The following is a 20,756-nucleotide window of genomic DNA, read 5'->3' as shown; positions in this document are numbered from 1 at the left end:
TATCAGATTTGTTATCCATGACGAAAATAACACTTTAAGATTGTTAGAGTAAATATAGAAATATAGAAAATAATCCGAATGATGACTTTGAGGTACGACTTGAATCGTTTCCTTAAAGTGTTATTTGCCCCCACTCGAATGAGTTTGCTAAAGGGTTCTTGGCAAATCACTTCCAGGATACAACAAAGTATGGAATATTCGATTAGCAAAACCGAATTATATTCTCTTAGAAATAACTAGAAAGAAATTGTATGAATGTGATGAAGGGAGAAAAGAGAGCAAAGAAATTATGTAGACAACAAATTTCTGAACGAATCTTTTCTACTAATGTTACCAATATATATATAGAGAATTGCACCCTTAGACATATCATTTGATTTTAAGTGTATCCTCTCACCATGAGATACAATTGAACATTGCAGCAATGTTTCTAATGGATATGTCTGATGCAAAAAATGCATTTGGATGCATCATACCTTTTCGTCAAAACAGAGAAAAGGTTTAGCGTTTAATTGGAAAGGGTGTGATTGTTGGGTCAATGACCCAATCCCATCATCTGTCAAATATTGCTGGTGCACTGCACCAATATATATATATATATATATATAAATGAATAATATAATAATAATAATTTATATATTTATTATTGAGATCTCTAACATTTGGCCCTGATGAGGTGGCAAAATTCTTAACGAAACATGATTTGGACCTTGTTTGCCGCGCCCATCAGGTTCTTGACTATCCTTCTTCCCCCTTGGTTTTACTCAAGCTAACTTAGTTTGGAACTTAAACAAGTTCTTCTTTGTAGGCTGTGGAAGATGGTTTTCAGTTCTTCGCAGACGGGCAACTAGTTACAATTTACTCAGCTCCCAACTACCGTGGTGTGTTCGACAATGTTGCTGCGATGATGACTGTAGATGAGAACTTAATGCACTCCTTCCAGATTCTTAAACTAGCTGAGAAAAAAAGCCAAGTTCTTGATGTCAACAAAAATGTAATGACTACAGTACCAGCGCTCCAGTCTTGAACCAGGTTAGCAGATTATTGTTTGTTGCGCAAACTAGTCATGTTGTCTACCTTATTGTTGTGGTTCTGTTTGCATTTGTGTAAGTGCATGTGCAGGTATATGGGAATATTAATATTTATTACACCGGCTGTCGGATTTTGGATTATATCACAAAAAACCTCGGTACAATTAAAATCGAACCATTCATTATACCATATTAGCTCACTCATTTTGAAGACTCGTCAAACAAATGCTTTAATGTTGTTTAGGTCGTGGAGGACGGTTATGAATTCTTCTCCAACAGGAAACTCATTTTTTCTGCTTCAATTTGGTTCAAGTTTCATGGAATTTGGTTGAGAATTGGACGAGATATGAAGGTTTTCGTGTTTTTCCAGTTTCCGGCGAACGACGATGGCGACCGATGAGGCTAACCGGAGAAGAAGATAGAATATTCCATCAAAGTTGATGGAATATTCTGAAGTTGTCAGGTAGAATTAACGGTTCCTGTTACTTTTTAACGAAATATTCCTAACGGGGTTAAGGGTTTCCGTTAGGGTCCCTGCGCGTGGCCGCGTGTGTTGCCGTGCCCTTGCCGGCGAGTGGCGGTGCGTGGGACGTCCAAAAATTATTTTAAAAATATGGGGATGTTCATGAGGTTGTGTAGATCACGTTGGTATATTCAAACATCTCATTTGAGCAATGTATGGGACGTTATTAGCTAGTATTGGTTATGTGTTTTAAATAACGTTTATTCAGTTATTTCGCATATAAGTGAGACCTATCCCAATGACAAGCGCAGTCAAGGGCGACTCGGGGGCTACGACCCTTCAACATACCAGTAAGTGGGCTTTTGGTTTTCAGTATATACTTATATACTTGATATTTTTCCAGAAAATGCATTTAAATGAGTTATGATTTGAATTGTCATGCCAAATGTTTTATATTTAGAATATGCATATGATGTTTGCATATATATATATATATATATATATATATATATATATAATTGTGGTGCTGAGGACGCTCAGGTAAGTCCCAGGTGAGTTTATGAATTGTGCGTGTGAATATCGGTTGTGATTAATTGAGAAACATTGAGCTCATAAACCTGCACCCCGGTGTTAGTGATTTAGCCAGAGATATGGCACATGCCTATTTATAATGTCACATCCCGCACCATATGCTCACATTGGATCTAATTTAGGTACACAATCTTGTCGTACAGACCATCATAGGTGGTTCCGACTCGTAGGTGACTAGCGATTTATCGCATAGCTATTATGAGAGCGTAGTATTGAGCATAATTATATTACACCCAATCTTGTCGTACAGACCCTTTCAGTGGTTCCGACTCGTGTGCAGTGTAGCGCCATATAGGTCACCTGTAGTGACTCCGACTAGATTGACTAATGAGCTATAAATTCAACCGTATAGACTTCCGCAGGGGTTCCGGCTAATATATTATTTTCCATGAATCTATTTTCACCTTGTTTATACCATACTTAGGACCTCCGTATTGAGATCTCGTATAAATACTTGGGGGACTTAAATGTAATTATGCAATAAAGGAATGGGCAAATATGTAATAAGTGAGGAGCCCTTATTCTATAAAAGGAATCTTCACCCTCACAATTAGAGGAGGCCATTTCTTAGGCCATAGGAAGAGTTCTCTCACCCTCAGAAGCTCTCTCCCTCACTCTCTTCACTTCTCAGAGAAATACAATATCAGTGTGGATGTAGTCCAAACCTTGGGGTGAACCACGATACATCTTGTGTTATTTACATTTCTTGCAGATTCACGGTCGGATTTACGTTGTTCCAAGACCTCCAGTTTTATGCATCAACATTTGGCGCTGTCTGTGGGAAACGACACGAAAAACTATGTCGATTCTCTTTCATTTTTTCATCTCACCACCGTGAGACCTCATCACTGTCCTTCGTGAATCTGCAAAATCACAAAAACCCAGAAACAGAAAAGATACCCAGATCCAGTGTTCTAAAAAACGCCCTAGGCAACGTCTAGGCGCTGGGCGGTGGAGTGCCGCCGGGATTAATGCCAAATCGTTCATAAAATCAGGTACGGGTTAGTCGGCCGCCTAGGTGGTCTAGGCGGCTGTCTAGGCGGCCTCGTCGGAGCCTCAGCGATTCTCCGTTCTACTGCGATCTGGCGAGAAGAAAGAGGACGAACTGAAAATTTCGTCGGAGCCGCATCGATGTTGCTTGATAGTTGGGTTTTTTGGAATTCTTTCGGGTTTTTGGGTTGAAGGTTAGGGGTTTGAAGTAGCTTTTGGAGATGGTGGGAGAGGTCTGATGATGGGAGGTATGAGAGAAGAAGAAGCAGCGCCAAAAGATAGAGAGGAGGCGATGGAAACAAAGCTGACTGCAAGAAGAAAGAGAAAGAGAGAGAGTTGTATACCAAAAAGTAGAGAGATAAGTGACTACAATAATAGAGAAAACCAAAAAGTAGAGAGTTGACTACAATAATAAAGAAACAAAGCTAATGCGGCAGAAGACATGCGTAGAAAAAGAAAATAAAGTGTGGGGTGGGTTAGGCTGGGCTGGGCTGGGCCAGCCCATTTATATATGCTTACAATCTTATTAAATTTTAAATGATGGATTGACTACAAATTTATCCAATTGTGGGATGAATGTATTTTGTGTATTCTTCTACTTCTATTTTTGCATTTTATTATTTTTCTATCATCCATACAAGTATAGTTTTTTTTTAAGTGTAAATAAGCACTTATTTACAAGATATATAATAAATTTATATAAATCCGCCTAGGCCGCCTAGGCACTAGGCCCTTGCCCACCGCCCGACTAGCGCCTAGCGTTTTTTAGAACCTTACCCATATCCATCTCGCTGCTCTCTCTCCTCCCTCTCTCTCCTCCACACACACAGTGGTTTCAAAAAAGACAATGAAATCAGTTCAGAAACCATTGCAAATCATGTCCCGTGCCTCAAAATTCACAACCACACCGCTCTCGTTTTTCCATCTCCTCTTCAGCTTCTGAGCCAATCACTGCACCAAAACCAACCAAGCAACCCCAACCTGATGGCCTAACCCAAGAAGATTTCACAAAGATCAACCTCCTACTCCCGCTCCTCTGCCTCTTGAACCACCTCGACACGGCAACCCATCTCGCCATCACCGCCCTGCTCGCAAACCCATCTCCCAAATCCACCCTCTCGCCCTTAGATGTCAAAATCTGCGATTTGGGTTTTTGATCACCTTTCCAGATCAAAAAATGAGCAGCGGGGATGGTGATTCGATGGAGGCGGAGTACATACGGAGACTCTACAAGCACGAGCCCAGAGTACATATGTCTTGCAGCGCCGCTCGGCTACCTGGTCAGATGTTCAGATTATGACGTCGTCTGCAGCTGGATTATCCAGTCTTGTCAGAGGCTTTACATAGGACCGGCTGGTGAGCAGACTGGGAGGCCGGTGCGGCAACCAGATCGGTGCCATTTTCTTGTCCGTGAGCTTGAATAGCGATGGGGTTGTTCGGAAGTCTAAGAGGTGTTTGGTGCAGAACGGAGATGATAGTTCGGAGGAGACAGCGGCGGCGATGGTTACAGAGAAGAAGAGAAAGAAATTTGGGGTTAGGAGTGGTAGGGCCATGAATACCACCAAGCATTTGTGGGCTGGTGCTATAGCCGCCATGGTTTCCAGAACTTTTGTTGCACCTTTTGAGAGACTAAAGCTGGAGTATATAGTGCGCGGTGAACAGATGCATCTATTTGAGCTCGTTAAGACAATTGCGGCTAATTAGGGGTTGAAGGGCTTTTGGAAAGGGAACCTAGTCAATATTCTTCGTACAGCTCCACTTAAAGCAATCAATTTCTATGCTTATGATACTTACAGAAAACAATTGCTCTGCTTCTCCGGAAATAAGGAGACCACAAATTTTGAGAGGTTCATTGCTGGCGCTGCAGCTGGAATTACTGCTGCCACACTCTGCTTACCTCTTAACACGGAATGGCAGGGTTGGGGCACTGCGTCTCCAGTTCCCACCATGGTTACCAAAATTGTTGAGGATTTGAAGGCTTGGGAGAAAGATTTTGATACCCAGATGAGCTTTGGTGGTAGTCGTGGCAAACTTCAGGGAGATTTCAAAGTGCAAGAGGATAGAAAACAACGAAAAACATATCAGGCTTTAGGTGTCAAAAGGGGACCCGTTTTGAGGATTCTGAAAGGCTACGTGGGTCTCAGGATAAGACACTTATCTGTCCGAGCTGTAAGACACTTATCTGTCTGAGCTGTAAGGTTACTTTGACCAACACGTTGTCGCTCGTGGTCTTTAGTTCATGTGGGCATGTCTTTTGTAAGAAAGATGCTGGTGACGCTGCAGACTGACGATGCTGTCTGCTTCTGCTGTTCCACATGCTCGCAAAGCATCCTTGGTTCGATAAAGAGAAAAGAAGAAAGCAAAAGCAAAGCAGAAAACGAAAGCAAAAGTAAAGCAGAAAACAAAAGCAAAAGCAAAAGCAACACACCAACGACTGCTTTATTTATTTTTGAATGATGTAATTTATTTTTCTTATCTTTCGGAGACATCTGTATAAACTCCATCAGAGGGTAATAATAAAAAAATAAAAAACGGCAAAGTCCAAAATAAATGGGTTGAAATGTTGTGTGGAAGGCAAAGGCCCATAAGCCCAAAATAGCACCAACTAGGTGATCAAAAGTATGCCCAGTACTCCAAAATTATTCGGCAACATGCCGCTATTACCACCAATCAGGTGATCAAAAGTACACCCAGTACTCCAAAATTATTCGGCAACCTGCCGCTATTATCACCAACTAGGTGATGAAATGTACAACCCGTACTCTAATATCATTTGGCAACTAGCCATTCATGCCACCAACCAGGTGATGAAATGTACAACCTGTACTCTAATATCATTTGGCAACTAGCCATTTATGCCACCAACCAGGTGATGAAATGTACAACCCGTACTCTCTTTCATGCCACCAACCAGGTGATCAAAAGTATGCCTAGTACTCCAAATTATACATGAGCATTACTCATGTCATTCATACATAAACATTCATGAGCATCACTCATGACAATCATACATAAACATTCATGACCATCATTCATGTCAACATTCATGAGCATCACTCATGTTAACATTCATGAGCATCACTCATGACAACATCCATAAGCATCACTCATCTCAATCAACATAAACATTCATGAGCATCACTCATGTCAATCAGCTTCAAAAGCTTCATTTACAGAGCTTTAGCTTCAAAAGCTTTATTTACAGAGCTCTAACTTCAAAAGCTTCATTTACAAAAGCTCCAGCTTCGAAAGCTTCATTTACAGAGCTCTAGCTTCAAAGTTTCACTTACAAAGCTTCACCTATAAAGCTTCAGTGCAGGGTATACAAATACCACCTCCGAACAACCGACACTTCGGCCCATACATGGATTCAATTTGAAGTCTTCAGCCAACAGACTCTATTGACCGAAGACTTGGGGGACTACATTATGTACCATATATTGGGCCTCAACTGGGCCTTATGAAAAATACTTGGGGGACTTAGCCCATTATTTATGTATTAAGGAGTGAGCCCTTATTCTATAAAAGGAACTCCCTCATTTTCATTAGAAAGCACCCATTATTCATGTACTGAGGAGCGAGCCCTTATTTTATAAAAGGGACTTCCTCACCTTTATTAGAGAGCAACGCTGCCAGCTGAGCAACCGCCTTGCCGCGAGCATCACTCCTAGCCCATCATTTATGTATTGAGGAGCGAGCCCTTATTCTATAAAATGGACTCCCTCACCTTCATTAGAGAGCAACGCTGCCAGCTGAGCAACCGGCTCACCACGAGCATCACTCCTAACCTATCACTTATGTATTGAGGAGTGAGCCCTTATTCTATAAAAAGGACTCCCTCACCTTCATTAGAGAGCAACGCCGCCAACTGAGCAACCGCCTCATCACTTATGTATTGAGGAGCAAACCCTTATTCTATAAAAGGGACTCTTTCACCACCATTAGAGAGCATTACCGCCCACTGAGCAACCGCCCCGCCGCAAGCATCAACTCTAGCCCATCATTTATGTATTGAGGAGCGAGCCTTTATTCTATAAAAGGGACCCTTCACCTTCAAGCGCCACAAGCCGAGCAGCCTCGCAACATGTGCTACTTATAGTTGAGCATCATTTCACTTTGAGCACCGCCTCATATCAAGTATCAGTTCAAGACGACATCTAGTTACTTCGGCCCACACATGGACTGAATTTCAAGTCTCCAGCCAAAAGACTCTCTTGACTGAAGACTTGGGGGACTACTGTTTATACCATACTTAGAGCCTCCGTATTGAGATCTCGTATAAATACTCGAGGGACTTAAATGTAATTATGTAATAAAGGAAGGGGCAAATATGTAATAAGTGAGGAGCCCTTATTCTATAAAAGGACTCCTCACCTTCACAATTAGAGGAGGCCATTTCTTAAGCCATGGGAAGAGTTCTCTCACCCTCAGAAGCTATTTCCCTCACTCCCCTCACTTCTCAGAGAAATACAATATCAGTGTGGACGTAGCCCAAACCTTAGGGTGAACCACGATACATCTTGTGTTATTTACATTTCTTGCAGATTCACGGTCGGATTTACGTTGTTCCAAGACCTCCGGTTTTGTGCATTAACACACCTGAGTTACTCATTCTGCTTTATATTTTGGCATGGCATACTTATGATTATGGATATGTGAAGCATGACTTGAATATATCTATATATATTTATATTCATATTCTATTTCTGGGAAAATTATACATGTTTTACGGCGAGGGGTTAGAGCATTTGATAATGAAATGATTTTGAAAAGCTTTGTTTTTGCTCACTCACATTTTATGTTTTGCGCCCCTCCAGGTTTTAGGTAGACTTGTTGTTGGTGACATTGAGGATCTCGGCGGTTCTGACAGAATAAAATATTCGTAGGATATCTTCTGGTATTGTATAATTAGTACTTGTCCTACTGGACTGCACTTAGACTTTCTATGCTCTGATTAGGTGTATTTACACTTGTATCTCACTCCTAGCACTCCTTGCTTATTAGTGCACATAATTCGTATATTTCTTATCCTTATAGCTTCTGCACTGTGCACATGGCTATGTCACCCTCACGTGACGGCCAACACGCCTCGATCTCGGTCGGGGTGTGTCATGAATCAAATGTTTTTTTTTGTAGGTAAATTATTTTGCATGAATTTTACATATATCAGGCATTTATATATATATATATATATGTGTGTGTGTGTGTGTGTGTGTGAAATAATTTAGCTACATTAATATGTAAAATATAATTTTATTGACTTAATTAAGCATGTATAATAACATATATTAGACATGTTTTATGTTATTATATATTAGGCAATGAATTTATAACATTAATATTTATTTTTTTTTGTAAAATCGTTAATTCTCCCTTACCATCCATCCGCATGACATTAATTATGTACATCAAACATTTAAATAGGGTTTAAAAAAAATTCAAATAGGGGTATTTTAGGCATCCAAAAAAAATTTATATGTGAAGTCAAACATAATTAATGAATTTGCTGATGTGTAGTCAATGAGTTTTATTCAAGAAAAAAACTTATGTCAGGTTTTATGTAGAGAAAATTAAGTTTTAGGGGCTAAAGTCATATTTTCAGTAATAAGAAACATAAAGAAATCAAACGTTTGCATAATGTACCATTTCACATAATCATTACACGTTCTTATGTGTCCACATGTCAAAATTTAACGGTGATTACAAGTAACATGTAAGAATTGGTGATAAAAATACTAATTTGCCCTTGAATTTGATAGAATAGTGGACGGAATCGAACATAAAGGGTCAATTGACTTATTTCAAATAGTTTAGAGGGTTAATTTATCAAAAGAAAATTTTATGAAATCAATTTTAACTGAACTAATAGTACAGGAAGTCAAACCGCAATTTATCCTTTTAAAATTGAGTAGTCATCGACTCAGCGGGCGAGTCTTCGGTCGTTTGCCACACCCACTTTTGACTCTACCTCTATCCAATAGCTCCCTCTGCCTCTGACTCTCTCTTCACCTCTCATCCTCTCCGTTTAATTACTTGAAGAACTGGGTGATCCCAAGTTGGAAACCTGGTAAGTTTATGCATATTTGTTACAAGTATCGGATTAAACTGCTTTTAGTTAACCACTGATTAGCGATTAATTCAAACGTTGATTATGTTGTTGGTATCAGTGCCTGACACTATGACTGGTGGGCTTCGCTCAAACGTCAAGAGGTACACCGTGAAATGCCTCATTTTGGGCGGAGCCACCATGCCTGAGACAAAAAGTAGTAGCAGTTTAAGCGACCCCCGAGATGCTGATAGTGCGGATAAGAAACCGCGAGATGGATCTTCGCTTCCGGAGACGAGCCTTGGCGACGGTAAAGTTCCTTGCTTGCCAATGTTGACCTCTACTGCAAAGGTACGCAAGTCCAGTAAGCCACAAAATATAAATGCTTGCCAATGTTAACTGATTTATCTCTTTACATTCGTTTCACTTCTATTAAAAACTCAGGAGGAATTTATGGTTCCTTTTTTTTATACAATTATACTTGGTTCCTCAAATTTTGGGAAATGAATTCCCCCTCAAAAACACTTTGATCGTTTTCAAAGGAGATATCAAATTTTGAACATAAAATTTAAATTTTGATAGCTTCCGTGGCACTTTGACATATTTTAAAGTTTTGTTCTACAAGCGATATGTTAAATAAAATTATTATTTTATAAAATAAATTATTAAACCAATTAAAATTTAATAAAGGACATTTAAAGTTTAATTAGTAATCTATTCACCTTCCTTGATTGAAAATTAAAAAAAAAGTAGGATAATTGCATCGGTCAACTTAACATTAATTTTATTAAATTATTAAACTAATTAAAAATTAATAAAATACATTTACTAATTAGTAAAAAAAACATTTGAAGTTGCTGTAAAATTTGACAACAACCTCTTTTGTTGCCAATCCATGTCATCGCCACATAGGATTTGGCACTTCGGTTGGAGAATATTAGTGTGATATTTTTTTACTGTTATAGTTGCTGATGTGTACATTTTGACATCTCCTTTGAAAATGCTTTTATATTTGTTGATGCACAAAACCGGAGGTCTTGGAACAACATAAATCCGACCGTGAATCTGCATGAAATGTAAATAACACAAGATGTATCGTGGTTCACCCCAAGGTTTGGGCTACGTCCACACTGATTATGTATTTATTTGGGGGAATAGAGAGGGAGAGGGTGAGAGCTTCTGAGAGCTTCTGAGGGTGAGAGAGGGGATCTCAGGCCTAGGAATTGGCCTCAGAAATGATCCCCCTAATTGTGAGGGTGAGGGGTCCTTTTATAGAATAAGGACTCCTCACTTATTACATATTTGCCCCTTCCTTTATCACATAATTACATTTATGTCCCTCGAGTATTTGTACGAGATCTAAATACGAGGCCCTAAATATGGTATAAACAGTAGTCCCCCAAGTCTTCAGTCAAGAGAGTCTTTTGGCTGGAGACTTGAAATTCAGTCCATGTGTGGGCCGAAGTAACTAGATGTTGTCTTGAATTGGTACTTGATATGAGGTGGTGCTCAAAGTGAAATGATGATCAACCAGAAGTAGCACATGTTGCGAGGCGGCTCTGCTTATGGCTTATATTGCCTTGGTTGGCTCGGCTTGTGACGTTTGAAGGTGAGGGAGTCCATTTTATAGAATAAGGGCTCGCTCCTCAATACATAAATGATGGGCTAGAGTTGATGCTCGCGGCGAGGCAGTTGCTCAGCAGGCGGCGATGCTCTGTAATGATGGTGAGGGAGTCCCTTTTATAAAATAAGGGCTCGCTCCTCAATACATAAGTGATGGGCTAAGTTGATGCTCGCGGCGAGGCAGTTGCTCAGCAGGCGGCGATGCTGTGTAATGATGGTGAGGGAGTCCCTTTTATAAAATAAGGGCTCGCTCCTCAATACATAAGTGATGGGCTAAGTCCCCCAAGTATTTTTTCATGAGGCCTAGTTGAGGCCCAATATATGGTACATAATGTAGTCCCCCAAGTCTTCGGTCAATAGAGTCTGTTGGCCGGAGACTTCAAATTGAATCCATGTATGGGTCGAAGTGGCGGTTGTTTGGAGGCGGTATTTGTATATCCTGCACTGAAGCTTTGTAGGTGAAGCTTTGCAGGTGAAGCTTTGAAGCTGGAGCTCTGTAAATGAAGCTTTTGAAGCTGATTAACATGAGTGATGCTCATGAATGTTTATGTTGATTGACATGAATGATGCTCATGGATGTTGTCACGAGTGATGCTCATGAATGTTGACATGAGTGATGGTCATGGATGTTGTCATGAGTGATGCTCATGAATGTTAACATGAGTGATGTTCATGAATGTTGACATGAATGATGGTCATGAATGTTTATGTATGATTGTCATGGGTGATGCTCATGAATGTTTATGTATAAATGACATGAGTAGTGCTCAAGTATAATTTGGAGTACTAGGCGTACTTTTGATCACTTGGTTGGTAGCATGAAGGAGAGTACGGGTTGTACATTTCATCACCTGGTTGGTGGCATGAATGGCTAGTTGCCAATTTAGAGTACGGGTTGTACATCTCATCACCTGGTTGGTGGCATGAATGGCTAGTTGCCAAATTAGAGTACGGGTTGTACATCTCATCACCTGGTTGGTGGCATGAATGGCTAGTTGCCAAATGATATTAGAGTACGGGTTGTACATTTCATCACCTGGTTGGTGGTAATAGCGGCCGATTACAGAATAATTGTGGAGTACTGGGCGTACTTTTGGTCACCTGGTTGGTGATAATAGTGGCAGGTTGCCAAATAATTGTTGAGTATTGGGCGTACTTTTGATCGCCTGGTTGGAGCTATTTTGGGCTTATGGGCCTTCGCCCTCCACAACATTCCAGCCCATTTATTTTGGGCTTTACCGTTCTTTTTTTTTTTTTTTTTTTTTTTTTTACCCTTTGATGGGGTTTATACATATAACCATCTGATGGAGTTTATACAGATGTCTCCGAAAGATAATAAAAATAAATTACATCATTCAAAAATACTGCTTTTGAAGGTGAGTATGGCAGATGGTTGGATAATGAGATAGTATCTGCATAATTGAAGGCTGGGTAGTGGAATGGCAGATGGCTGCAGAAGCTTTTGCTTTTACTTTTTCTTTTCCTTTCTGCTTTTCCTTTCTGCATGATCCCTGAGTCCTCCGCAATTATCTCTGGTCTTCCGCAATTATATATGTCCACCCATGTTTTATGGCCTTTGGAGACCATCTGATTTTAAGTTTTTAATTGCCATTGCTTTCCTTGCTTTTCTCTAGGATGACAGCTGCTTGGACAGACACCACCCATATGCCTTTCTTTATCTCTCCACTCCTTCTCTGCCCACCCATGTTCCCCATCCCTGTCTGATGCAGTCCTTTTATTGAATTTACCAATCATACCCCTGCAAGCCACTGAAACATCTCGGATATCTCTTCTCCGACGCGCTTTGTTTCCAAGCTCGAATCGCTGGCGATAGACACCTCGCTCTGGCAGCTACTTCCACTGTATACGGAGCTGCTAATTTTTTTTTGTCTTTTGAATGAAGATTTCTATCGTTCTAGCCAAGCAGAATGATTAACGAATGGTGTGAATATTTGTACCGGTCGTTGTTGTAACGAAATCTCACAACTACATGTTCATTCTCCCCAGACAGAGCCTCTTCACATAGATGATTTGGAAGATACGCTGAATGACAACATACGGTATCATCCCTCGTTTCGACGGTGAGGATCGACGGTCGCAGGGAAGCGAAGAGTGGGGCCAGGTACGGTGGATGAAACACCTCCAGGTTGAGATCGGTGGGGAAAGTTCTCCTGAAGTTGTCCATCTCGTGTGGGTTGCTCTCGCCTACCAATACTCTGCCATCTGGCACAAGAACAACGGATGAGTTCTTGGAATGCCGGCTGGCTTCAGCACCACGATTCTCCGTTCCGAGTTGGATTCGTAGGTTCAATACAAGACCGGGTTGAAAACTGGATTTTTCGCGTTCTCCCAGTCTGTCGTCCCGTTCAATGCGCCGTTGATTATAAGGACGTCACCCGTGGGCAATAGTAGCATACCAGACATGACACGGGGCATGGGCATTTTCTCCATGACCCATTTAGGATCGGGGTCGGTTTATTTAATCCGGCCGCAGCTAAAACCTGAAAAGATATTGATCTTTCCATTTCTCTTTTTCTTCTTGCTCTGAGACGGGGTTTTCAGCGAAGTACTCGGAGTTCCTGCCTGCTCTTTGGTTGCAAACTCACCGTGCTCAGCTCCTTCAATATCTTTTGCCATGGCTTCTGTGACTAATTAAACAGCTTTTGGCTTTTGGCTTTTGACTAGTAAGGAACGAGAGGGAAGTCGTTTGGGTTTGTGAGTGTGGATTCTGGAACTTGGTGGAAATATGGGACTGAAGCTGGAGCTTGAGGGACAGAGACGACAGACGTCTGCCCCATAGTCACCTTCGGCGATTTGGAGACGACAGCCGTCTGATTTTCTCATTTCGAAACAGCCCGAATTGCGGGAATAAATGATGGTATGGAGGGAAAGGTCGCGTCGGTTTGTGGAGATCTGGAGGTTACCCAATAGTCAAAGCTGTCAGTGTCGTTCCACTGGCGGGTCGAATCCGGGTCTAGATCTGATGACTGCATATCGGAAAAGCTTGCCTGAACGGTCCCAGCTTTTGACGTCTGTAATGACTCTGCCAACAACCCCGACAAGCACTGATTCTGCCAACAAAAGCTTTTGATGATCTGACGACTGCATCTCTCAGCTTTTGATGTTTTGCGTTGGGGCGGTTTTCTATCCTCTTCCCATATTTATGTAGGTTTTCTTCTTTAGTTTGTAGGAAAAGCTAGAAGAAATTGATGGAAATCTGACTTCACCAGCGTTCAAATTCCTCTGCTTTCTCTCTTTGCCTGTTGGGTTTCAAGTTTGGCTATGGAGAGGGGAAAAGAGGGAGAGAGAGAGACAAAAGAAGGTTTTCTAGAAAAGCCCCAGGAGGGAGATTCTGGGTTCTTGTGATTTTGCAGATTCACGATAGAGGTGAACAATTGAGAGAGAACCGACATAACTTTTCGTATCGATTCCCACAGACGGCGCCAAATGTTGATGCACAAAACCGGAGGTCTTGGAACAACGTAAATCCGACCGTGAATCTGCATGAAATGTAAATAACACAAGATGTATCGTGGTTCACCCCAAGGTTTGGGCTACGTCCACACTGATTATGTATTTATTTGAGGGAATATAGAGGGAGAGGGTGAGAGCTTCTGAGAGCTTCTGAGGGTGAGAGAGGGGATCTCAGGCCTAGGAATTGGCCTCAGAAATGATCCCCCTAATTGTGAGGGTGAGGGGTCCTTTTATAGAATAAGGACTCCTCACTTATTACATATTTGCCCCTTCCTTTATCACATAATTACAATATTAATGGAACTTTGTACTTATAATCAAAACATTACATATTATAGAGACTACGTCAAGACTTTTACTATAAAAAAATCAATAAAATGTGAGATCATATGGACAGATTGGTATAAATATGATGGTTGGAATTGGTAAAAACATTACGAACAGTCTATTTATTTGTTACAGTTGGTTAGCTAAACGACAATAGTTTTAATTGATTGATGATCTTTACAGAATGAATTATAACATGAACATTTCCGATCATAAATGCGAAATTTTACAAATTGGCCACTAAGTATTTTGAGAATTCCATCACAATTTTGCGAAGCCAAAGCATTGTTCTTTTTAATATTTGTAAAAAAGTTCAATTTCACGCACACAATACCATCAAATCCAACCCACCATTTGGTCCATTTCTTACTTTCTAAACTAACTTCATTCTCTAACTTCCTAATCACTTTCCATATTGTGTTCACAAGATTAAGAAAGGAAAATAATACCAACACACTTGTTTCCCCTTTGTACATCCATGTTTGTTTTTGTTTCTTGAATCTCCTTTGACTCATTCAAAATCGAGAAATAAATAAGAATATGAACAAGATAAACGTGTTGAAATCACTTCTCCAAGTCCTAAAAAATCATTTATGATGATCGATGTCTGCACCTCGTTGATTGGCTTCCCATTTTATCATTTTGCGATATCCTTTTAATTTCCTTTGCTCCTCAGGATCTCAGGGAGGCGAGTAATGCTAAACAAACATCAGAAGGTTTACTCCAAAAAAGGAAATTTGAAACATTAGATTTGGAAGAACTCCATGAAAAGATTGAATACTTAAATGGATTTGCTCCTGCATACAGAGATCATGCTCCCACTGATATACTACTTCATCCGGGTGACAATGGGCCTACTATACCTGCACATAAACTCTTATTGGTATACACTCTCCATCTCACTCTCGGTATCGAATACCGATCCTCTGCATTTACAAGTTGTGCGGTTTTTGTGTATTTCACAAGATGGACATTGAATTGCATTGGAATATGTATCCGATCATGTATCTTCTACTAGTAGTTACAGAGTGTGTTTAACTTTGGAGTCTAGACTATGATCCGTAACTTGTACTAGGTCAATTGATCATTGTTATTCTGAGTTCTGACTGTAGGCAACAAGATCGAAAATCTTGAACATTCCAAACACGGAAGGATGCTCCAAAGCTCCAACAAACCAGGTGGACAACATAACACTGCCTGAGTTGAATCACGAAGAGCTCAAGTCTCTCGTGGATTTCCTCTATAATGCGGACCTGCTTGAAGATCAAATGAACAAGCATGTCTTCTCCTTGTCAGTCGCAGCGACTAAGTACGGAATACCATACTTGGGCAGATTTTGTGTGCGTCATATGCTCAACTCCCTGAGTTCAACCAATGCTCTCGATGCTCTGGAGGTTGCGGATGCTTGCTCCTACCAAGCACTGAAGGACAATGTACTGGATTACATTGCCATAAACATGAGTGACGTAGTTTTTTCTGCTCAATTTGAGGCCCTCGCACTCAAGAATCCGAAATTAAGCGTGCAGGTTTCAAGGGCATCAATCAAGGGTGAGAAGGAAAAATCGGCGATTAATGTGAAAAAGAATATAACTCAAGCAGGATTACGGAATTGTTTATGAAGAAAAAGGCAGCCTTTCGTCAGGACAAGTAAGTTTAGGAGTGAGGATACTGATTCTGCATTCCATTCGTTATTTTCCCAACCATGATACTATAGTTCATCTTCTGATTGTTCTTAATCAACAAGGTGAAATTTCTGTTGAATTTTGATGGACAATCATTGCCGCCTTCTTCTTAATGTTCAATATGTACGGTCGAATTATGAATTTTGATGAAGTTTTGGGTTCATTTGATTTTGAGTGGTTTTCTGTTGAGGGGAATGTGGAAGGCAGGGGAAGAGGAGAAGTTTGGCTTTTACATCTTTCCCTTTTAAGTTTGTTACCATTAGATAAATAAAGGGTGAATTGACCAATAACCTTTTCTATGAATGCCACATGAACGCCACATAAGCAGCCACGTCAGCAAATTTAACGGAATAAACAGATCACGCCAAAGTGAAGCGAATATCAAGATCAGGGTGTTAAAGTAACGAAATTTGAGTTTTAGGGGAGAAGATGAGATTGGTCAAGTTTCAAGAGACATTACTCTTGAAAAAAATAAGCCTAAGTCCAGACAACTACTTTATGATGAGTGCAGGTGGCGATTATGGATGATAACACCTCCGATTTGAAAAACTTTGATCAGAACTGATGTTTCTGATTCTGGCTTGTATGCTTTGTGATTTTTTTTTTTTCTGGTCACCCCCTTTGCATTGATATCCATGGAAGGGCAAAGAATGAATGGTACGATTGGGATGACATGGTAGTGCAATGATGAGAACTTCAGCTGCCGAATTTCCGGCTTTGTACGGTAACAGAGAAAAGAACTAGCTTGGTGATGTCCACAAAATGCCCGATAGAGCGGAAACACTTACTTATCACGGATATATATTCTCTTGTACTGTTGTTACCTATCTCCCTATACTAATAAAAAAAAGTAGACTATAAATAAATTTCTATATGTTTTGGCAGCCTTTATTACAAATTTCTAGTTCATATCGCAGTTAGAAAACGCGCTAAATAAAATGTGGTCATCGGTCTACGGCCGGCAAAGTCTCTCTCTCTGTCCAGTAGCAGCCTCTCTCCCTCCTTTTTCTCGCTCTCTTGTTATCTGGCAAACTTGCTATTGATCTGATGATAGTTGGTGACTTTTCTTTTCATTCGTGCATGTATACAGTTTCTTCAGAATTAGGGTTTGTCAACTTTTTCCTAATTGTTTTTATTTGTTTTATATCCTCTGATATTTTTTCTTCTAAAATTTTTTAACTCGTGAGTTTTCTGTCTTCTTCGTCTATTTGAAGAACTGGAGCATCAGTGCTAGTGATCCAAAGTGGTAACGTGGTGATTTGTATAGAGTTCAAAATATTAAGTGATTAATTTTTGTTTTTTTCTTTCTTTGACTAGTAATTTTGGTTGAGTTTCTGACGATGGGGGTTGGTTTCGGTCGTTTAAAATCTTAACTAGACACTATCATGAGTGGTGGGATTCGCTCAAGCGTGAAGAGGTACACTGCGAAACGTATCACTGTGAACATAGACACAGTGCATGAGACCATCAATGGCAATCGGAATGCTCTCCAAGCTGCCGCTGATGGCGTGGATCAGATGAGGCCGGCTGCAATTGTTGAGCCAAGTGTCAGCCATGGTGAAAGTCCTTGCTTGCCAATGTTGAGCCCTGCTGCAAAGGTACGTTCATGTCCACCATCATTATGTGCTTTATTTTATATATATATATATAGGTATATAGGTATACATGTAATCGTTGAATATGGCCTTGAAAAATGAACGGCAGAGATCACGACATTAAATTATGGAGTGAGACTAAACGAGTAGGTAGCTCCGTTCCAAGTTACTAACTAACTAGTGCTTGAGCTGTATATATAATTATAGAAAAGCCAGTTAAGCCAAGTCAGTGAATAAGAATGATTTCATCGTGGTTATTTGAACAGGAGAGAGGTCAGCAATTGGAAGACGATCCAAACTGCGCTGCATCCACTTTGAAATGGGGTGGAGCGATGGACCCTATCGTACTGGATGACATAATCAGTAGGCTTCTGGAGGTCCGATCAAGGCCACGCAAGCGTGTTTGGCTCTCCGTGTCTGAGGTAAGGCAGCTCTGCATTTGCTCCCGAGAAATCTTCCTTAGTCAGCCCAATTTGCTCGAGCTTCAAGCCCCTATCACTATTTGCGGTATGCTGTAACACATCAAGCATATGTATCAGTTTTCAGTTTTCGTTTTTACGCTCACAAAATGGTACTGCTAGATTGGCTTCTAACGTCTTTTTTCCTTGGCTGTAAGTGCTGACAGTATGGATCCCACCTCGGGAAAGTTTCCTGAACATGATTTTACTTGCCTTTCACTTTCAGGCAATATTAATGGGCAATATCCCGATCTGTTGAGGCTCTTTGAATATGGGGGTTTGCCTCCTAGTGCCAGTTATCTGTTCTTAGGGGGCTATGTGGATTATGGGAAACAGGGTTTAGAAACAATGTGCCTCTTGCTTGCCTACAAGATCAAATATCCCGAAAACTTCTTCCTTCTCAGAGGAAATCACGAATGCGCATCTATAAATCGTAGATATGGATTTTACGATGAGTGTAAGCGGCGATTTAATGTGAGAATTTGGATATCCTTCATCGACGCCTTTAACTGCCTTCCTGTCGCGGCTGTTATAGACGACAAGATATTTTGTGTGCACGGTGGTCTTTCCCCTGATTTGACAAACTTGGATCAGATCAGGAACTTACCTCGCCCAACTGCTGTTCCTTACAATGGATTGCTTTGTGATTTGCTCTGGTCAGATCCTGATGGAGATGTTAAGGGATGGAGAGTGAATGGCAGAGGAGTCTCATATACATTTGGCCCTGATGAGGTGGCAGAATTCTTAACGAAAAACATGATTTGGACCTTGTTTGCCGCGCCCATCAGGTTCTTGACTATCCTTCTTCCCCCTTGGTTTTACTCAAGCTAACTTAGTTTGGAACTTAAACAAGTTCTTCTTTGTAGGCTGTGGAAGATGGTTTTCAGTTCTTCGCGGACGGGCAACTAGTTACAGTTTACTCAGCTCCCAACTACCGTGGTGTGTTCGACAATGTTGCTGCGATGATGACTGTAGATGAGAACTTAATGCGCTCTTTCCATATTCTTAAACCAGCTGAGAAAAAAGCCAAGTTCTTGATGTCAACAAAAATGTAATGACTGCAGTACCAGCGCTCCAGTCTTGAACCAGGTCAGCAGATTATTGTTTGTTGCGCAAACTAGTCATGCTGTCTACCTTATTGTTGTAGTTCTGTTTGCATTTGTGTAAGTACATGTGCAGGTATATGGGAATATTAATATTTATTACACCGGCTGTCGGATTTTGGATTATATCACAAAAGACCTCGGTACAATTAAAATCGAACCATTCATTACACCATATTAGCTCACTCGTTTTGGAGACTCGTCAAACAAATGCTTTAATGTTGTTTAGGTCGTGGAGGACCGTTATGAATTCTTCTCCAACAGGCAACTCATTTTTTCTGCTCCTAATTTCTGCGGTGAATATATGAATATGACAATGGTGGTGCGATGATGAATATAAACGAAACCGTAATGTGCAGTTTCCGGCTTCTTGGGTAACAAAGAAATGAACTAGCTTGTCAGTGTCTACAACAGCCAGATAGAGTGTAAGTAACTACCTGTCACGGATATATACCCCTCGTGTCTACAACAGCATTGTTGTATTCCAGCAGTAGGTAAGTCTCTCTCTTCTGATAAAGAACATGTAAAAGAATTACGAATTATATCTTGTATGCTCATACTTATTAGTAAACAACTATCGTCTTTAAGATTTGAATATGTCATTGTAAATTCTTCGGTGGGGGTAACAAAGGCATAGGTGCTTTTTTTTTTTTTTTTTTTGAGTATATCGATATGTTTACCGAGGGTGGGGGAGTTTGGTTAAGTTACACAATGAGCAACTTAATTTGGTATTGAATTCGCCATCCACGAAATTCGAATCTAAAACCTCTCACTTTCAAGTAAAGAGGAATACCACCAGATCGTAGTACTAAGTGGCATCGGTGCTTTTAATTGTCCAAGTTTAAGATGATGCTTGTCACTTCTGAAACAATTTTAGCCTTCCATGGAGTATTGGGGACAAAAACACAAGTCCGAATTGTATAATTGTACTGTTACGAATCGTTTGTTTTTAAACTATTTGATCCTAGTTTCTCAGAAAATATAAATTAATAAATTAATCCATATCCACAGGTGGTTAATAAGCTTAAAAAGCAAACGATTTGTATTAAGGAATGTTAATAACTCCCTAATACTGAAATCAATTGTTAACGAAGAAATCTAACGATGTTTGGAATTAAAACTTGTCATCCTTTTAGTTTAATTAATGTAGAGCGAGTTTGATACTTATGATTAAATATTCGTTTGGAAAGTTTTAAAATAATTGAAAGCGATTTAAAAAAATAAAATAAAAGTTCCAAAAGTGCATGAAGTGCTTGGTGCTTCTTATAGAAAGCACTTCAAGTGCTTTTTCATAATTTACTTTTATTTTTAATAAGGACGAGTTCCAAAAACATTTTCACCAAAATTAATATTTCAACAATGTTTTTGGGCCT

General features: G+C 40.2%; 1 protein-coding gene and 1 pseudogene across 1 annotated transcript; both read left to right on the top strand.

Moving 5' to 3' along the window:
* Window positions 1–8,986: 8,986 nt before the first annotated feature.
* Window positions 8,987–16,395, top strand: LOC103444476 (BTB/POZ domain-containing protein At1g01640-like). The gene is made up of 4 exons (XM_008383400.4): window positions 8,987–9,142; window positions 9,243–9,472; window positions 15,222–15,428; window positions 15,658–16,395. Exons 2-4 carry the CDS (start codon window positions 9,254–9,256, stop codon window positions 16,162–16,164), a joined length of 933 nt encoding a protein of 310 aa, XP_008381622.1. The 5' UTR covers window positions 8,987–9,142; window positions 9,243–9,253; the 3' UTR covers window positions 16,165–16,395.
* Window positions 16,396–17,131: 736 nt separating this feature from the next.
* On the top strand, window positions 17,132–19,485 carry LOC103444474 (serine/threonine-protein phosphatase PP1-like; annotated as a pseudogene).
* The last annotated feature ends 1,271 nt before the right edge of the window (window positions 19,486–20,756 follow it).

Source organism: Malus domestica, chromosome 01 (genome assembly GCF_042453785.1).
Source record: "Malus domestica chromosome 01, GDT2T_hap1".
Taxonomy (NCBI): domain Eukaryota; kingdom Viridiplantae; phylum Streptophyta; class Magnoliopsida; order Rosales; family Rosaceae; genus Malus; species Malus domestica.
This window is presented reverse-complemented; position numbering and strand designations above follow the sequence as displayed.